This window comes from Poecilia reticulata, chromosome 2, assembly GCF_904066995.2.
Source record: "Poecilia reticulata chromosome 2, P_reticulata-male-v2, whole genome shotgun sequence".
NCBI classification, from domain to species: domain Eukaryota; kingdom Metazoa; phylum Chordata; class Actinopteri; order Cyprinodontiformes; family Poeciliidae; genus Poecilia; species Poecilia reticulata.
The window spans coordinates 43304285-43322041 of NC_088831.1; the positions used below are offsets into that span (position 1 = coordinate 43304285).

Here is a 17757-nt window from a genome sequence, read left to right on the forward strand (position 1 = left end):
ACCCCGTTCTCGCCTTTTGGCCGCTGTGATAAAGTTTGTACACCCCGTTCTCGCCTTTTGGCCACTGTGATAAAGTTTGTACACCCCGTTCTCGCCTTTTGGCCACTGTGATAAAGTTGGTACACCCCGTTCTCGCCTTTTGGTCGCTGTGATAAAGTTTGTACACCCCGTTCTCACCTTCTCCCAGCGGCTTCAGGTTCAGCCATTCTGCGTCGGAGCGGCGGCTCAGCTGATGGTCCGACAGCTTCCTGCCGATGTTCCTCTCCTGCTGCTGCCTCCTCAGCTCCTGCAGGAAAACGACAGCGGGTATGAGGCGGTTCTGATGGGCGGTTCTGCTCGTCGGTTCTGATTGGCCGACTCATCTCACCTTCTGGTCTCTGTAGTGCTTGAACATGCCGATGCAATGCTCGATGATGAAGAGGAGGTAGATGCCGGCCAGCGCGGTCAGGCCCTTCCACACGCCGTCGAAGGCCGTGAACAGATCGGCGTCGGCGCCGGCGCCGTGCTGGCTGTGGTCGTGTTGGCCCCGAGACTGCAGAGAGAAGACCGGATGGATTACACGGCACTGGCGTTACTTTTTTATTTTTAGATGGAAAAAAATGACTGAAAAAGCTCCAGAAAATAAGCTTTTAAACATCCTGCAGGTTGTTCTGGAGTTTGGTCCAAATGACACCAATTTTAAATTATACCAATTAAAGACCATTTCAAACAGAAAAGTTTAAAAAAACACAACAGGAAGTCATAATTACGAGCTTTAAAGTGATAATCAAAACAATTAAAGTCATAATTACAAGTTTTAAATTAAAAATTAAAATGTTTTAAAATTTTAAAGCCATAATTATGAAAATAAGTCATAATTATGAGTTTTAAAGTCATTCTAAGGCATTTTAAAGTAGAATTATGAGAATAAAGTCAAAATCACAAAGTTACCAACACCAACTGACTAACATTTAGCGTTAGCTATTATTTAGCGATGCTAAGAACGTTAGTTGGTTTAAGCACCAAGTCAAAGATTAGCTCCACTATTAGCGGATTAGCTAAAAGCCTTTTATTTCCACTGAGCTGCTGTTTGGATCCAGTCTTTCTGCCCCAGAAGGTTTTCATTCCAGCCGGTTGTTCTGGGTTTTCGGGTCGGGCTGAACTCACATGAGGCAGCAGATGAAGCAGAGCGTCTCCGCTGAGCGTTCCCACCGCCAGCGCCACCAGGAAGGTGAGCAGGAACTTGAAGCAGGACTGCTTGAGGATGGGGACGAGAACGACCCCCAAAAGGGACAGCAGGCTGATGATGGTGATGGAGACGAAGCCCCAGAGCCACACCCACCCTGCACAGACACCCAATCAGAAAACATTCAGATGTTATCAATACAGCAACAAAATATGCAACATGTTCAACTCAGAAAACACTTTTTCATGCTAAATTATCGGATAAATAGACACATAAGCTCAACAACAGATATTTATTGTTTTCAATCTGTTATTTAGGTCATTAAATCATCAGATGACGCAATGTGCAACTCTACCAACATATAAAGCTCATTTATCAGATTAAAAGTCGGTTTTGAAAATTGCCCAGCTTTAAACAGGTATCTGGTCCGACAGATTTTCGGGTTTAAGAGCAACACAAAACGAAGGTTCTGGCTCCAGACTTTTGGATGTAAAAAAATAAAAAGTGAGTTAAAATGTGTAACATGTTAAAGTGCATGTAATTAATTTATTACAAATAATTTATTGGGTTCTACATTTATGTTTTGATAGAATATGACTCTTTATGCCTTTGTGTGAACTGAACGTGATTTTCTGGTTGGGGCAACGGTCCCCTGTGGCCCCCCCTCAGGGGGAGCCACTGCAGTGGAAGAAAGACAGACAGACGCAAAGAAAGAAAGAAAGAAAGAAAGAAAGAAAGAAAGAAAGAAAGAAAGAAAGAAAGAAAGAGAAAAAAAAGAAAGAGAGAAAGAGAAAAAAAAGAAAGAGAGAAAGAGAAAAAAAAGAAAGAAAGAAACAAAGAAAGAAAAAAGAAACAAAGAGACAAAGAAACAAAGAAAGAGACAAAGAAAGAAAGAAAGAAAGAAAGAAAGAAAGAAAGAAAGAAAGAGACAAAAAAAGAAAGAAAGAAAGAAAGAAAGAGACAAAAAAAGAAAGAAAGAAAGAAAGAAAGAAAGAGAAAAAAAAGAAAGAAAGAAACAAAGAAAGAAAGAAAAAAAGAAACAAAGAGACAAAGAAACAAAGAAAAAGACAAAAAAGAAAGAAAGAAAGAAAGAAAGAAAGAAAGAAAGAAAGAAAGAGACAAAGAAAGAAAGAAAGAGACAAAGAAAGAGAGAGAGAAAGAAAGAAAGAAAGAAAGAAAGAAAGAAAGAAAGAAAGAAAGAAAGAAAGAAAGAAAGAAAGAAAGAAAGAAAGAAAGAAACGCCTGTCGGCCGTTGCCATGCCGACCAAGTCCTGGGTGAGAAACGTTTGTGACCCTCTCCTCGGAGACGACCGAAAGTTTAATGCCGGATGAAACTGAACGTCACGGCGAGTCTGAGCTGGTTGCCATAGCGACGCTCCCATTCAGCCGAGGAACTGGGTTCGACTCGAACCTCAAACCCAAAGCAGTTAAACCATTTAAACCAGTTACTGCAGCAGTTTTACTGGTTCCCACTCGGCCCGACGTTTGTTCTGGATTCCCGTTACGTCCATCGGCTCAGAGGACGGGTGGGTTCTGGAGCTGCGCGCCGAGCCCCAGGCGGTTCAGCTGGAGCTCGTAAGCCCGACGGAGCGCTGCGGCCGTAAAAACCCGGCGCAGGAGTTCGTCCTTTAAAATCAGCTTTAAGCAAAAGTAAAACACTTTTCACAGACTGCAGCTCTGTCTGCATCAGCAAAGGGTTGTTCTCAGATTTAACTACAAACATTTTGTTGGGTGAGTTAAATTTTACCTAGAGGCTAAAAAATCTGAATCAGAGCTTAAAACCACAAAGTGTTAGAAAATAATGATTATTAAGTTTATATTTAATGTTACATTTAATGGCTGGAAATAACAATAAAAACACTGGAGACCGTTTTTGTTTACATTCCTGCTCTCCCATTCTTATTAAAAACAATAGAATAAATAATAGCACCATTTTTCTTAGTGTAGCATTAAGTCAGCATCTGATTGGCTGATCAGTTCTGCATGACGGCTCCTCCCCCGGGTTACAATAACTATGGGTTTTTCATTAGTTTAGTGTTGTTTTGAGACATTTTGTTCAATTAGTTGTAATTAGTTTTTAGTGTGTTTGCTGCTATTCATTAGATATTATTAGTTTAGTTTCACTTTAGTTTTTATTAGTACGGTAGTACTTTTCATACTTTGGTTAATTTTAATCAATTCCCACAAGTTTTTAAAGGGGCAGCATTATGTACTCTCCAGGTACATAGTGCCATTTGATAGCACAATAAAGTAACTATTTTAACTTCAGTTGTTAAAAAAAACACTATAAAAACAAATATGACTTAAAATAAATTTGACTTTGTAATTTAGCCTTGAAATTGGGACTCTGTCTCTTTAAAAACTCCCGCTGTGAACATTTAGCCTCATCATTCAGAGCCTGGCGGCAAGAAGAGAGAGAGCGAGCAAACAAAGAAAGCTAGAAGAAAAAGTAACAGAAAAAGAAAGAAAGAAGAAAAGAAAGAAAGAAGACGAGAAAAGGAAAACAGACAAAAAGAACAAATCGCGGGGAAAAAAAGGGAGAAAAGAAAAACAAAAAAGGAAAAAGGAAAGATTGAAAATAGAAAAGAGGAAAAGACAGAAAGAATAAAAGAAAATGAAAATGATGCAAGACCAAAAATTAAACTAAAGAAAAAGAAAAAAACAGAAGAAGAAACAAAAACAAAAAGAAAAAGAGGAAGAAAAGAAATAAAGGAAAAAGAAAGAAATAAAGAAAAAAGAAAGAAAGAAAGAAAAAAGATGGTGTTGTCAGTCTGAGCTGCAGTTTTCTGGATGTAAATATCGTGCAGACGGATCATTATGGAGGACAAACATCACAGATAACCTTCTCTCTCATGTTTTCCTGTTTTCCCGCGCCGTACAGGGAATCGGTTTCACAGCTCGCTGCGTTCCCATTTGTCGCTGTTGGAGCTTCGCCGCCCTGAGCGGCGGCTGTACATCAGCAGGGCGGTCTGCCGCCGCCGCAGCCGCCGCTCCCTCACGCTCACGCATCTCGTTACCTTAATGCAGGTGTGGCGCAGCAACAAAGGAGAGAAGACGGAGGCTTCTCTCCAATTACACAGAGAAATGGCCGACAGCGTCCTAATTGGCTCGGCAAAGAGAGGGTGTGAGCGGCGGCGGCGGCGGGGCTGGGGGGCTCCCCATGAAGGCCAGCAGGACGTAGATGAGAGGCAGCGCCGCAGCACTTCCTGATGTCTAGCGCCTCTAGTTTCCCTCTAATGAGGAGCCATCGCTGTCCTTTTGACTTGTTTTACCGTCATCATTTCCATTTTTATGACTATTGTGAGCGGCAGCGTGGGGCTCATGTGATGCAGGTTCCTCCGTGTTTAATAATTGAACTTTATTCCGTCCAGGAAGGAAAAAAACAAAAAAACAACGTCTTTAAAGTTCAAATTATTGCAGCTGAAATGGAGGAAGCGGGCTTTCTAGGCACTAATTCTCATTAAATTAGACTGAGGGAACATTTTATGACCTCTCCAATCACCAAGCTGCTCAAGGTTTACTTCACAACTTCCAGGATTATACCGGGAAACATCTCATTTAACACAACTGGGCTGCGTACGTTCTTAATATATTGCTTAATCAGGATAAGCGATTACTGGTTCTGGTCTTATCGGTATAAAATGTTTATTCTTTTATGGGTTTTATTTCTGGAACTTGTTACTCATTAACTGTGCAACGCTGCGCTTTCCTGCTTTAAAGGCTAATAAACGTAGCTGCAGAGAAGGTCACCACTCCGAGTCACTTTCCTTATATCTGCTCCTTCTGCCACAATGTAAACACAGAATCTGACATTACAGCTAAACCTTTTAATAACGGAGAAACTACAAGGACTGGAAATTTTATAAGAGCATTCAATGCCAAGAAGAGCTAACATGCTAAATGTAGCTAATTTTAGAATATAGGCTAATAATAGCATAGTTCAGCAGGTTAGAAAACATTAGCCTTGTAGCTAAGGACACTGGATATAAGCTGCAGTGTTGGACACAATAAGTTGCGATGCTATTAGTATTAGTGTTTTTACAGCTGACATACCAACCAACATTAGCATAGCTAATAATCTTTGCTATTGACACCAACTATGTTAGCATTTTAGAAAATGTTAGCATTTGGGCACCTTTTGTGACATACATAAAATCTCTGCCTTTATAACGCATAGACTGATGCGACTGACTCATCATGTCATCATGTGACTAAAATTTACAGAATAAACAGGTAAAATATTGTTGCCTTTTAGCTTCTCAATGCCGTCCTTCCCCCTCTCCCGTTTTTTAAATTATTGTTTTGTTAATGTATTCTTTTTTTACGTGTTTATACTTGTTTAGTCTCGTTTTTGTTATGTCAGTACGGTGATTTATGTTCGCTACGGGGAAAGGGAAAAAAAAAAATCGGAGAAGTCATTAAGTTTTGCAAAATATATGTAATATCAATGAATGTATGATCTCCTGATAAATAAAATAAAAAAGAAAATGCTAGCAGTAAGCCGATATGGTATTATTAGTGTTTATTTTCATAGCTAATATTTCTTGCAGGATAGCACAAGTATTTTTTTAAACGCTTGGCTGTTTTTAGAAGCAGCAGATCCAAATGGAAGAACAAAATGTGAATTTTGCCCAATAAATTCCCTTTAAATGTGAACCAATTTCAGGCCTAAATCAACAAATAATCCATAAGAATTTCTTCTGGATTTTTCAAGTTTAATTTTATACCTTTAGCACAGCGGACCATCCGACCAGCATTAAGCAGCTTCTTTACTCAGACTTATCGCCTCCACCTCCGCGGGCCGGATCGATGTTCGGCTCCTTACCAGAACTGATGGGCTGCAAGGCTTCCTGCTCCACCTCCATCTGATGGTAATGGCGGATGCAGACGCGGCTGTCTATCTGGTAGAGCAGGGCGGGGCACAGGTAGGTGAACTCGCTGGGGGAGATGACCGAGTCGGGATGCAGGCCGTAGTAGGTGAGGAGCTGAGTCAGGTTCAAACACTGAGCGGTGGAAAGAGTTCAAAAGTAAGAAAACTAACCACTACTTTAGTAATCTAATTCAATCGATTAATAGATTAGTTTGAACATTAGTGAAGCGTTCATCGTTTATCTTGCAAAATACCCTTAATAGAAATACTAAATATAGTTTTATTCATAACTGAAAAGCATTGATACATATTATACTGTACTGATGAATTATGCATCATTAAAATGATTTTTTTATGGAGAGTGACATCATTGGTAAGGAAATGCATCACGAAAGAATCAATTAATACTCCAGTTAACAATTAATCGATTACTAAATGAGTTGACGATTATTTGAATAATACGATTAATCACGATCAATTCGACTAATCATGGTCAATCATGATTAATCAACTAATTTTAGTAATCGATTTAATACTCCAGTTAACAACTAACTAAATGAGTTGATTATTTCAATAAGTTAATCACAATTTATTTGATTATAATCAAGCATTTCAGTGATTTGATTATTTGATTTGATTTTCTTAATCATCAATTAATCATGATAATTCATGATTAATCACAATTAATCAAGTTAATTATTTAATTAATTATGATTAATTTGATTAAATTAGTTGACAATTATCAACTAATTGTATTATTTTCAATAATATTTCAATAATTTGATTATTTAATTTGATTATTTTAATAATCGACCAATCACGATTAGTGATGTTTAATCTGATTAATCGTTTCAGCCCTAAATACCTGAATCACATTAGCTAACGTTTTAGGGAATAGAAAGACAAAAACAGGAGCATAAAAAATAATTTCTGAATAATTAATGATCAATTAACCAATCAGGGTGAGGTCCTACCTCCTCATGCTGGTGTCTCATTCCACCTGGATGCTCTGTAAGCACTGGTGAGGCTGCAACCACAGCAGCCACACCTGGAGCCTCTCTCTTGTCTTTATGAGGGTGAGCATGGTCGTGGTCATGACCACCATCATGGCCGTGGTCGTGGTCATGACCACCATCATGGCCGTGTTCGTGGTCATGGCTGTGTTCGTGGTCATGGCCGTGTTCGTGGTCATGACCCCCAGGTTGGGGTGTTTCAGGTGTGGGTAACTTGCTGGGTCTCCGCTGACCTCTGACCTTTCCAGGCCTCCTGGTCCTCCTGGCTGGATTCTGCGTCGGACCGACCGGCGGCTCCAGCTGTCCATCGGTGTGATTGTGTCGGTCATGGCTGTGGTTTCTGTGGCCCTGATGCACAGAGGTGAGATGTTTGCGGCTGCTCTGTACCTCTGTTTTCTGCTGTGGGTGGTCGTCATCATGTGTATCATGATCAGAATGTTCCTGGTTCCCACTCGGCTCACCAGGAGGCGGACTGGAAGCAGTGGTGTGGCTGCATCGTGTGGGAACCTCCTGCGTTTGTGGAGGACGGGGCTTGTGGTCATGATGGTCATGACTGTGATCATGATGGTCATGAGTGTGATGATCATGATTGTGGTCGTGATGGTCATGATTGTGGTCGTCGCTAGAGGATGAGTGTGAGTGAAGCCCTTCCTGAACGTCCAGCAGGTCAAGGTGGGCTACATGGTCATGACCCAGATCCTCATGATCCACGCCTACCAACTTCACCTCCCCTAAACCCAGACTCATCAGGAGACTCTGGAAACCATGGAAGTCTAATCGGTCTTTCTGTCCGTAGCGCCTGAACAGCTGCTGGATGTAGAAACGCTGCTCTTCCTCTAGAGGTCCCCCTTCTTGAGCGTTGGACTCGGTGGTGGCTCGGACATACGGAGCCTCAGAGATCTGCAGGTCGATGTGCTGATGTCCGGCGGTTGAGTGGTCATGTCCGTCCGCGTGGCAATGGTTGCAGTGATGGAAGATGAAGGTGAGAACGCACAGGAAGCAGAATTTGGTGTGTACGTGCACTCGCATTGTGTCCTCGTTATTGGTCCCCTGCAACAAAAAACAGAGTCACTTAATGGCCACAGTAGCACCAAACGAGGCAAAACTGAAGTTAAATTCAGAGGCAATAACTCACTAAGACACCAATAAGCTAAAACACTAACTCCTTATGCAGGGACAGACATGATGATGTAATGATTCACACCAAAACAGTGAACTACGGAGCTACAGACTCACTGGAGCACAGAAAACTGATCCAGTGAGTCTCTCACCGTGTCACATCGTCCGGTAGACTCGGTTCAACTAGGGACCAAAGTTGCAACATTTGTTACATTTTCAGCTGCTTGCTTCTCTTTCGCAATGAACTGAGAAAAACCAACCAAACATTTTGAAAAACCTGTTCCCCTCCTCACCTGTGGGGGCGCTGCACCAAGAACCACTGAAGGAAATGACAGTCTGAAGAAAACACTGAGTGAAACTTTCTTCACAAAATGTAATAAAAAATAAATTAGTAAGATTTTAGCGATTGTCTTTGGTAAAAAAAAATCGCGAGCCATGTCTTAAGCTAGCGCTCGACATGAGCATTTTGGGTTGCATTTACCCAGAATGCCTTGAGCCATAGTCCCCTTTCTACAATGACGTATTAGCGCCAGCGTAGATGGGGAAAACGTCCATTAAAAAACTCAGAATATTTTTATATTAATCTGAGAAATTTTCAAGAATAAAAGGAGAAATGTTCAGGGTTTTAAAAGTAAAAAATGTTAAGCTTTTGAAATAAACTCCAAATTTCCAAGCTTTTTCTATAAAATGTCTGAGCTTACAAATTTCTGTTTATTCTAGCAATTTTATTTTGACTTTTCAAATTCAAATTTCCAAGATTACCTAAAAATTTCCGAGTTCTTTTCTTAGCAAATTTCCAGCTTTTGGAGCTAAGAAATTCCAGATTTTTTTTCTGGGAAATTTCTGAGTTTTTTGTCAGAAATTTCCTACTCATTCTTTGTTTTTCTCTCTGCAATGGCCCCAACATGCTGTCACAGCTTTCCGCTTTTGGAGCGTTCACACACTCATTCAAACCGCACCAGAGTTCACTTCAACCAAACATACGCCGTGGTTTATAGAGACGGACCAGAGTTCACTTATTTGGTCCGATTACGAGTTCACACCGGACTTCCTAGACAAACAAACTGGACTTGGAGTAAAGCAGAGCAAACATGGCTGACTCACCAAACTATTACTCACTGATGTAGCTGCTCAATGAATCGCTGACACGCTAACTCAGTAATAAACCGCCTCCCTGACAAAGTGACTCGCTGAAACACTGACACACTAATGCAGTGACACACTGATCCAGTGCTGCACTTAACCACCGACGCTCTGCAGGATGACGAGTCTCCAAAGCAAAATTTAATGGATCCAGCAGGAGAATTAAGATAACAAGCTTGTAGACAAACAGTACTTTCAAAGCTGCAGCGCCTCTCATGTTGGAATAACAGATTCAACGTTCTGCAGCCCAACAAACTCCACAGAGGATTGAGAAACAAATTGCTTGTTTTCTCCCACTTTAAAAAGCCTGAAGCAGCGATATGATTCCAGTCAAATGATCCTCATAAGGTCTCTGCCGAGGCCCGTGGGTGGCTGCAGCGTGGAGACAGGCAAATAAAGGGAGGTCAGATGAAGACGAGGTGAGGCAGCACACACACACACACACACACACACACACACACACACACACACACACACACACACACACACACACACACACACACACACACACACACACTTTTTTAGCCGCCAGCTTGTTAACTAAAGTTTATCACAGAGCTCTCCTGCCTCAGGACTGTTGAAAACAAAGAGGAAAGCGTTTCATCCTCATCTCACAGTCAAGTTTCAACACCAAACTAGACCATCAATATTTAGCAGTATCGATTTCTCACTCTACGCAAACCAACAAATAAATCTGAATCTGGACAAACATACAGAAACCAAACACGAGCAACAACATCACGACCCTTCATCACATGCAACAATGCAGTAGGGAGGCTAGGGCACGTCACCAGCGGCCATCTCTGTGTTTGTCTTAGAAAAACATGAAATTTGAAAATGTAAAACTTTCTAAGACCTGCATCTCCACAGGAAAACATGAACTTCATCCAACTGGTGATAAATTTCCACTTAACCATGACAGATGCAAAAAAAAGCTAGCTAGCTAGCAAAGGTATGTTAGCATTGAGTTAGCGGTAGCCTCAACCATCTAAAGTTACAGAACGCAGTGAAGAAGTCTGAATGTGGCTTAAACTTTTGCCTGATAAACATTTTTTTCTACAAAGGAAAAAAAAAAAACTGGCCACACCAGACCTGTGGTTCTGATTGTCGCAATAAAAAACAAATTAATTGCAAATAAATGAAATCAAGTTAAATCATTTACATTTGCCTGATTTATCCTTTCTCTCTTTTCTCTCTTTCAACCAAAAACTGGACGATAAAAGTGTTCAGTTTGCTGCTTTGGTCTTTTTTTTTTTGAAAGACAAACTTCATTTTCAGAGACTAAATGATTAATTTTTGTTGTTGTTTCTGTTGTTTTGTTCGTTTATTTTGGAAATGTAAATTGTCCTCCAGTTACAGTGTTAAATGTTCACTAGAATTAAAAGTTTATTGATCTTTAAGAGGTTGGACTTACATTATCACACCATTAAACAACTTGATAAAATTCTCAGAAAAACAGTATCGTTTCTGGGACAATGTATCATCCAGCAAAGTTTGTTATTGTGACAGACCTGGATGTGAACATTTATACATATTACTTACATTTTTAAATAGTTTTTCATGCCCTAAAGTGTGTTTTCACATTGTGCCATTTTCCACATATGTGCTCAACTTGGTCTAATAAAAGTCTATAAGGTAAATATGTGGTGCGAATACATTCTGGTGTTGCTGTAAAATTCACTTAGTGCAGAAGAACAACTAACATCAGCCAGTGAATATACATGAGCGTTTCATTCCCATCAACAGGGCAGGAAACAGCCCGTTACCGTGGAAACGGCCGCCCTGTTGACTGATCATTGACCCGATTAAATCAAAGCTGATCAGATCATCAAGGACTTCCTTCCTCTCCGCAGTTCGACTTTTTTTAAAACAAAGTTCACATTAAATACAGAGATTTTCTGATAATTATTCTCACATTGATCAGCTTCAAAAGATTTGATCTGGTTCAAATATTTAAAAATAAAAACTTTAGTTTTTAGAAACAAACCTAATTGTGATTAAAATAAAATGTGACGGACCTACCTGAACCCCAGGAATGAGTGAAACTCACTCCGACCAACAGCAGATCTCAGCTGCAGGAACACAGGAGCGTCTTCACCGCTGCAGACAGCTCTGTGTTTATAGACCAGTCGGCACTGACCTTTGAACCCAACCAGGGCCTATTTTTAAGAACACACCCTCCTATCAGCAGCCTGCAGCCACTTCCTGACACGACTCTTTGTTGTAGAGTTTGGTATTTAATGAACAAGAAAATCTTTATTCACTCCCGAGTTCAACTGGTTTGACTCTAACATATTATTCAGCAGCAGTTTTACAGCGTTTTAACTCGCTTTTTGCTAACTGAGATGGAAGTTAAGAGATGCAATCACCACGACGACACCGAGGGGAGATTAAGACGAGACAATATTCCCGTCATCAGCCTGTCAACAGAAACAAGCAAGAAAACCACAAAGGACTTTCTGCAAAGATCAATTAATTAAATTAAAATTAGCTCAAATTTTACTTATTATTCCAGGTTGTGTTTTTTTTTTTTCTGTTGAATTTATTACTTTCTTTGGTTGTTGTTTTATTTTTTCTAGTTCAAACATTAAGTGTTCTTTAGAAAATTCAAGTTTATTGGTCTCAACATTATCAATATATTACTTTAAAATGATCTCAAAACAACAACAGCACTGCAGATTAATTACCACACGAATAAAGTTAAAATTCTGCTCATTTTGTTAGAGGAAAGTTTTTTCAGCGTTGCTTCTAGGAAGGCTGGGGTTCCTTCACAGAAGCAGAAAAACAGCAGCTCTGACCTCTAAGCTGCTTCATATGATTCTCACACGGTGAAAACATCCCTCCCATCTCCGCAGCAGGCGGCTGTCTGCAGGGAGCGCGCTGAGGAACGCAGCCAAACTCTGAGAAAACGCACAACTAGGGAGCGCCGCACGCAAACACACCAAAAAAAACAAAACAAAAAAAACGCACAACTCAGGGAGCGCCGCACGCAAACACACCAAAAAACAACAAAACAAAAAAAAACGCACAACTAGGGAGCGCCGCACGCAAACACACCAAAAAACAACAAAACAAAAACGCACAACTCAGGGAGCGCCGCACGCAAACACACCAAAAAACAACAAAACAAAAAAAACGCACAACTCAGGGAGCGCCGCACGCAAACACACCAAAAACAACAAAACAAAAAAAACGCACAACTCAGGGAGCGCCGCACGCAAACACACCAAAAAAAAACAAAACAAAAAAAAAAAACGCACAACTAGGGAGCGCCGCACGCAAACACACCAAAAAACAACAAAACAAAAAAAAACGCACAACTCAGGGAGCGCCGCACGCAAACACACCAAAAAACAAAAAAAAAACAAAAAAACGCACAACTCAGGGAGCGCCGCACGCAAACACACCAAAAAACAACAAAACAAAAAAAACGCACAACTCAGGGAGCGCCGCACGCAAACACACCAAAAAAAAAACAAAACAAAAAAAAAAAAACGCACAACTAGGGAGCGCCGCACGCAAACACACCAAAAAACAACAAAACAAAAAAAACACACAACTAGGGAGCACCGCACGCAAACACACACCAAAAAAACAACATTCAATGAACTAAAGATATGTCCTGGAAGCCGAGGTGTCCGACTCGACTCGGGGCCCTGAATGTTTTAGGTGCGCCCCTGTTTCAGCCGAATTAGCCTGTCGGTTTGTGGAAACAGCAAATCATCCAGAGGAATCGTTACGCCGCATCGTGACTCTGGACTCTGCCGCTCTGGAAGAAGTTATAAATTATCAGCCAAGGAAACTCGCATCACTTCCCGTCGGCGTAAATCTGACTTCCTTCCTCCTCATCTTCATCCTGCACCGACTCTTCATCACAAATCAGGAGCTGAAACCCTCAGCACAAGATTCATGTCTTACTAAAACATGAGAGGGAATTTTGATGTTAATCATTATCTTTTACTTTTGTGGATGATTTACATCGGCAGAGTGCTAGAGCCACACTAAGAAATAATAAAAATACAAGAATAAAAAGATTTAAGACTGCAAGAATAAAGTAATAATATTATGACAATAAACTAATATGAGAATTAAACCATAATAATACAAGAATAAAGATGTAATATTACGAGAATAAAATCATAATGCCACAATTTTATTCGGATATTATTTAGACTTTATTCTTGAAACATTTACTTTATGTTCGTTATATATTTTTTATTTTTCTATTAGGCCCCAATACTCCGTTGCACTTTCATTATTTTTTTGCATTTGGATATAAAAATAAAAAAAGCTTTCTTGTCTTGTCAAGATTTAAACAAAGTAAAGTAAAAAAGGAGTAAAAATTTGCTGCTATTTCATTCTGTTAATAAAATAACTTTGGTTAAATCAACAATTCAAGTTGGAATAAACAGGAGAAACTATCCGAGACCTTCCCAGTTTCTATAAGTAACGATTAAAGTTGGAGTTTGTGATCCACATAAACCCGACGCCTGCGTGGTAGAAGGGACAGACAACAGTTTGCATCGCTGAGAAAATGTCAGAGGAGTGTTTTTTCTTAGAAAGGGCCGAAGGGAGGGCAGATGCCGGCCGCCACATGGACCCAACTCCTAACAGATGGTCTAGAAATCTGCAAAGACTGCAATCTGCTGACGAAAGACGAAGTTCAGGAGAGCAACAAGCAGGAGTCGTCTGACTCGAGTTCAACAATAATCACAGCAAGTTGGAAAATTACATCTCTGAACAGACATGATGTTGCTGCATGTGATTATCCACAGATGATTGAAGGTTGAGCTGACGAGCTGCTGCGAAACACACAAAGTCAGCGGTTCTCCATCACCTTGTCTGCTCAGAACAGCAATTAGTGGATCTCCAACAACTACTGATCTGCTTGAATCTGTTTTTACCTCAATAAAAACAGATTCGCTGAAGGAGATGCAAGTTTTCAGGCTCGGCGGTAGGAGGGCGAGGGCACTTCACCAGCAGCCACGTTTTTGTCTTAACAAATGTTAAGAAACTTAAAAAGTAACTCATATGTAAGACTTTCTAACACCCGTATCTCCACAGAAATATACAAACTTCGTCCATCCAACCGGCGATAAATTTCCACTTTCCCATGACAGACAAAGCTATCTAGTTAGCTAGCACAAGTATGTTAGCAATGAGTTAGCGATAGCCTCAAACGTCTCAAGTCACAGAACGCAATGAAGAAGTTTGACAGACTCAAACTGTTGCCTGACGGAAACGTCCCACGAAGGAAAAAAAAAACTGAATATAAAACAAAATTTAAGGCCTTTGAGCCGCCCTGTGGCAGCAGCTAGCAATAAATCACGTCACGTCAACCATCTGTATCCCAAAGTTGCAGCACAGACCTAAAGTACAATGGACCCCCAAAATTATTTGCAAGTCGTTGGGTAGAAATTACACCTTTTGAAGTTGGAACACCAAGACACGCGAGAAATGCCATTTCATTGGCTGGCGTTCGCAAAGCAGCCAATTCAGAAGCGCCGTTAATTTCCTTGCCACTGATTGGCTGAAACCCACAAGTGTGAGAATAGGAAAGACCATTGATGTTAGCTTCAGAGGTAGCTAAGACGGTTTCCACCGTGCACACTAATGATTATTAAGGTATATTTTGTGTTTGAATTGTCAGAATAGATGGAGACACAAGCATTCACAGATTCCAGCTATTAGTGGGCGAATACCGTTGAAGGTTTTCTTTTTGTGATGGCCTGGTCAAGACTAGTCCCAATGCCACAGCAGAGATCTCAAAAGTTAGCACATAATGTGTTGACATCCAACTCTTTGACTTGGTACCAAAGATCGATCGATCTGTCTGTGGACAGCCAGGCTAGAGACAGACGTCCAACTGGTGTATCGCAACTACAACAAACACAGGAAGACTCGAGGAATCCCTCTGGGTTGGCTTTTATTGAAGTACCAATCCTTAGACGTCCCTATAATATCAAATGCCACACCAGGTCCAGGGTTCCTGCTCCGAGTTTAAAGGTTCTCAGCTCTCAGACAGAGATCTGCGGTGTAACATGTCGTTAGACGGCTGTGTGAAGTCCCAGCTGCAGGGCTGATGCTCTGTGGCCTGGAAACACGTTCATGACAGCACACAACAGCTTAAGACCACAGGACACAACGACCACAAGAGTTACCTTGAGCAGATCCAACGTAGACGCAAACTTCTAGCACGCTGGAGCACAGCGAATGTGACGCTTACCTCTAATCAGGAGAAAGAAGAAGTGAAGCTAAACCTGAGTGAGCGATCAGGGCAGACTCCCTAACAGGTTGGACGTCTGGAGGGTGAAATCATCTGCAGAGGGAGGCGGGCTGAGCAGAAACCACCTGATCAGACTCTCATCAGGCTCAAGCAGTTTCAGCGCTTACTGCGCATTTTTGTGTTTTACCCAAATGTTAACAATGTGGGAACATTTCAACCAACTTATTCACAAGAACAGACTTTCCTGGAAACCACTTCAACTTGTTTTCTTTCCACACCTCTCACCATCAGAGCACATGGAGCTTAACAATTTAGGACTAGTCAAACAGAGTCTATTGAAACATATGGATGAGCCTGAAGATCCAACTTTAGCTGTTAGTACTAAGTGGTATTAAGTCAATAAAACATTGGTCCATCCTTTGGGTGTAAAGCAAGGCAAGGCAAGTTTAGTTGTACAGCAGCACATTTCAGCAACCACTTCATTCAAAGTGCTGATGAAAACATAAGAGCACACTGTAGAGGTTAATAAAGAAAAGGAAAGTCTGACTACAAACTGAAATTATTGATGTTACTGTTATTAATCATCTAAAAGATTTCAGTGTTTCGGCTGTTTTGCAGTTTTCTGGACATATATTCCTGGTTTGATGTGCATAGCAGCTGAATGCTGCTTCTCCTCCATGTTTGGTTCTGGTTCTGATGCGGAGCAGAACCAGAAGACCTGAGAGGTCTGGATGCAACAGCAGCAGATCTTTAATGTATTTTACTGCTCAAAAAAATAAAGGGAACACTTAAACAACACAATATAACTCCAAGTAAATCAAACTTCTGTGAAATCAAACTGTCCACCGAGGAAGCAACACTGATTGACCCGACGAGGGTCCCTGTTGTCAATCAGTGTTGCTTCCTAAGTGGACAGTTTGATTTCACAGAAAATTGACTTACTTGGAGTTATATTGTGTTGTTTAAGTGTTCCCTTTATTTTTTTGAGCAGTGTATTTTACTGCTAAGCCGTTCAGTGATTTAAAAAACAGAAGTATTTTAAAGTCTATTTTCCAGTCTGTAGAGAGACTGTTGCAGTAATCAATGTAATAAATAAATAAATCATCACCCCCACTCTTGATTGTTCCTCTTTATGTATAAAAATAATTACTTCAATTTCCTTCTGTTCAGCTGAAGAAAGTCATAGCACATCCATGCTTTGACTGGCTTAACACTGTCGCCAGGTGACTTTGTAATGTAAAGCTGCCCATCATCTGCATAGCTATGGTCATCTCATCATGTGTTACAATCTGAGTATGTAAATAGAAGTGGCCCCAATATGGGGCCTTGTGGAACTCCAAATGAGATTTTTGTCAACTTCAGTGCAGACACAAACACCCAACAAAGACCAGAACAAACATTCACTTCCTAATATTTGTGTATTTTCCAGACATCAGAATACGAAGGCCGTTTCTAAATAAAAACAGAACATGGCTGCTGCAGCGATCTCGACTTTAGCTCAAAATAAAACAGGTTGACTCACCTGAAGCTGCTTCTGCTGCAGGCAGCCATCTAAAGCCGAATCAGTGGCTTTGACCTGACCATTTGGAGTACCACCCCATAAAGCCTCACAGATATAAATATCACACTGCCTCATTGTGCAGCTGCATAAATGACTGTCTCATAAGCAGCATTAGTGTGGGATGGTGTTACATGGAGAGCAGATTGGGACCATTAGCAGCAGAACAACAAATACACCAAACAGCTCTGTTAGCAGTGAGTTCATTAGGAACCAGCTGCTGTCGCCAACACTGGTTTTAAACTGGGTTTTACTCATTAAAATACAGGTTTAAACCAGATGCTAAGGCAACAGTAGCTTTAATTTGTCAAAGTTTTGTTTTCCTTTTCAAACACGGTGAACATTTGAGTATTTTTTGTTAATATGTTGGATCTTACATCATAGTATGTTGACGTCAACATTCCACAGAGGCCGCTGTAAGTCTGCTGCTTGAAAAGATTAAACAATCACTTGACAAGGGACAAATTACTGGTGCAGTTTTTCTTGATTTGAAAAAGGCCTTTGATACAGTGAATCACAATTTACTGATCTCAAGGCTTTCATCATTTAATTTCTCAGAACGGTCATCGTCTTGGTTTAAATCATATTTGGAAGATCGTGAACAATGTGTCGTCATTAATAACAGTAAATCTGTCTTCTGCAAAATGGTAACAGGGATTCCAC

General features: G+C 40.6%; 1 protein-coding gene across 2 annotated transcripts in view; it reads right to left on the reverse strand.

Annotated features, from left to right (window-relative positions):
• slc39a10 (solute carrier family 39 member 10) overlaps nucleotides 1-17757 on the reverse strand; it is a 35214-nt gene that overhangs the window by 8591 nt on the left and 8866 nt on the right. The window contains exons 1-6 of one of the 2 annotated variants that reach the window (XM_081604695.1): nucleotides 11333-11479; nucleotides 7010-8098; nucleotides 5991-6168; nucleotides 1147-1322; nucleotides 368-532; nucleotides 178-286 (exon numbers count right to left, since the gene is read on the reverse strand). In XM_081604695.1, the coding sequence (XP_081460821.1) occupies nucleotides 178-286; nucleotides 368-532; nucleotides 1147-1322; nucleotides 5991-6168; nucleotides 7010-8077 (1696 nt within the window). In that variant the 5' untranslated portion in view covers nucleotides 8078-8098; nucleotides 11333-11479. Of the gene's footprint in view, nucleotides 1-177; nucleotides 287-367; nucleotides 533-1146; nucleotides 1323-5990; nucleotides 6169-7009; nucleotides 8099-11332; nucleotides 11480-17757 lie in introns of those variants that run through there. The other variant, XM_008404171.3, reaches the window with a different exon arrangement.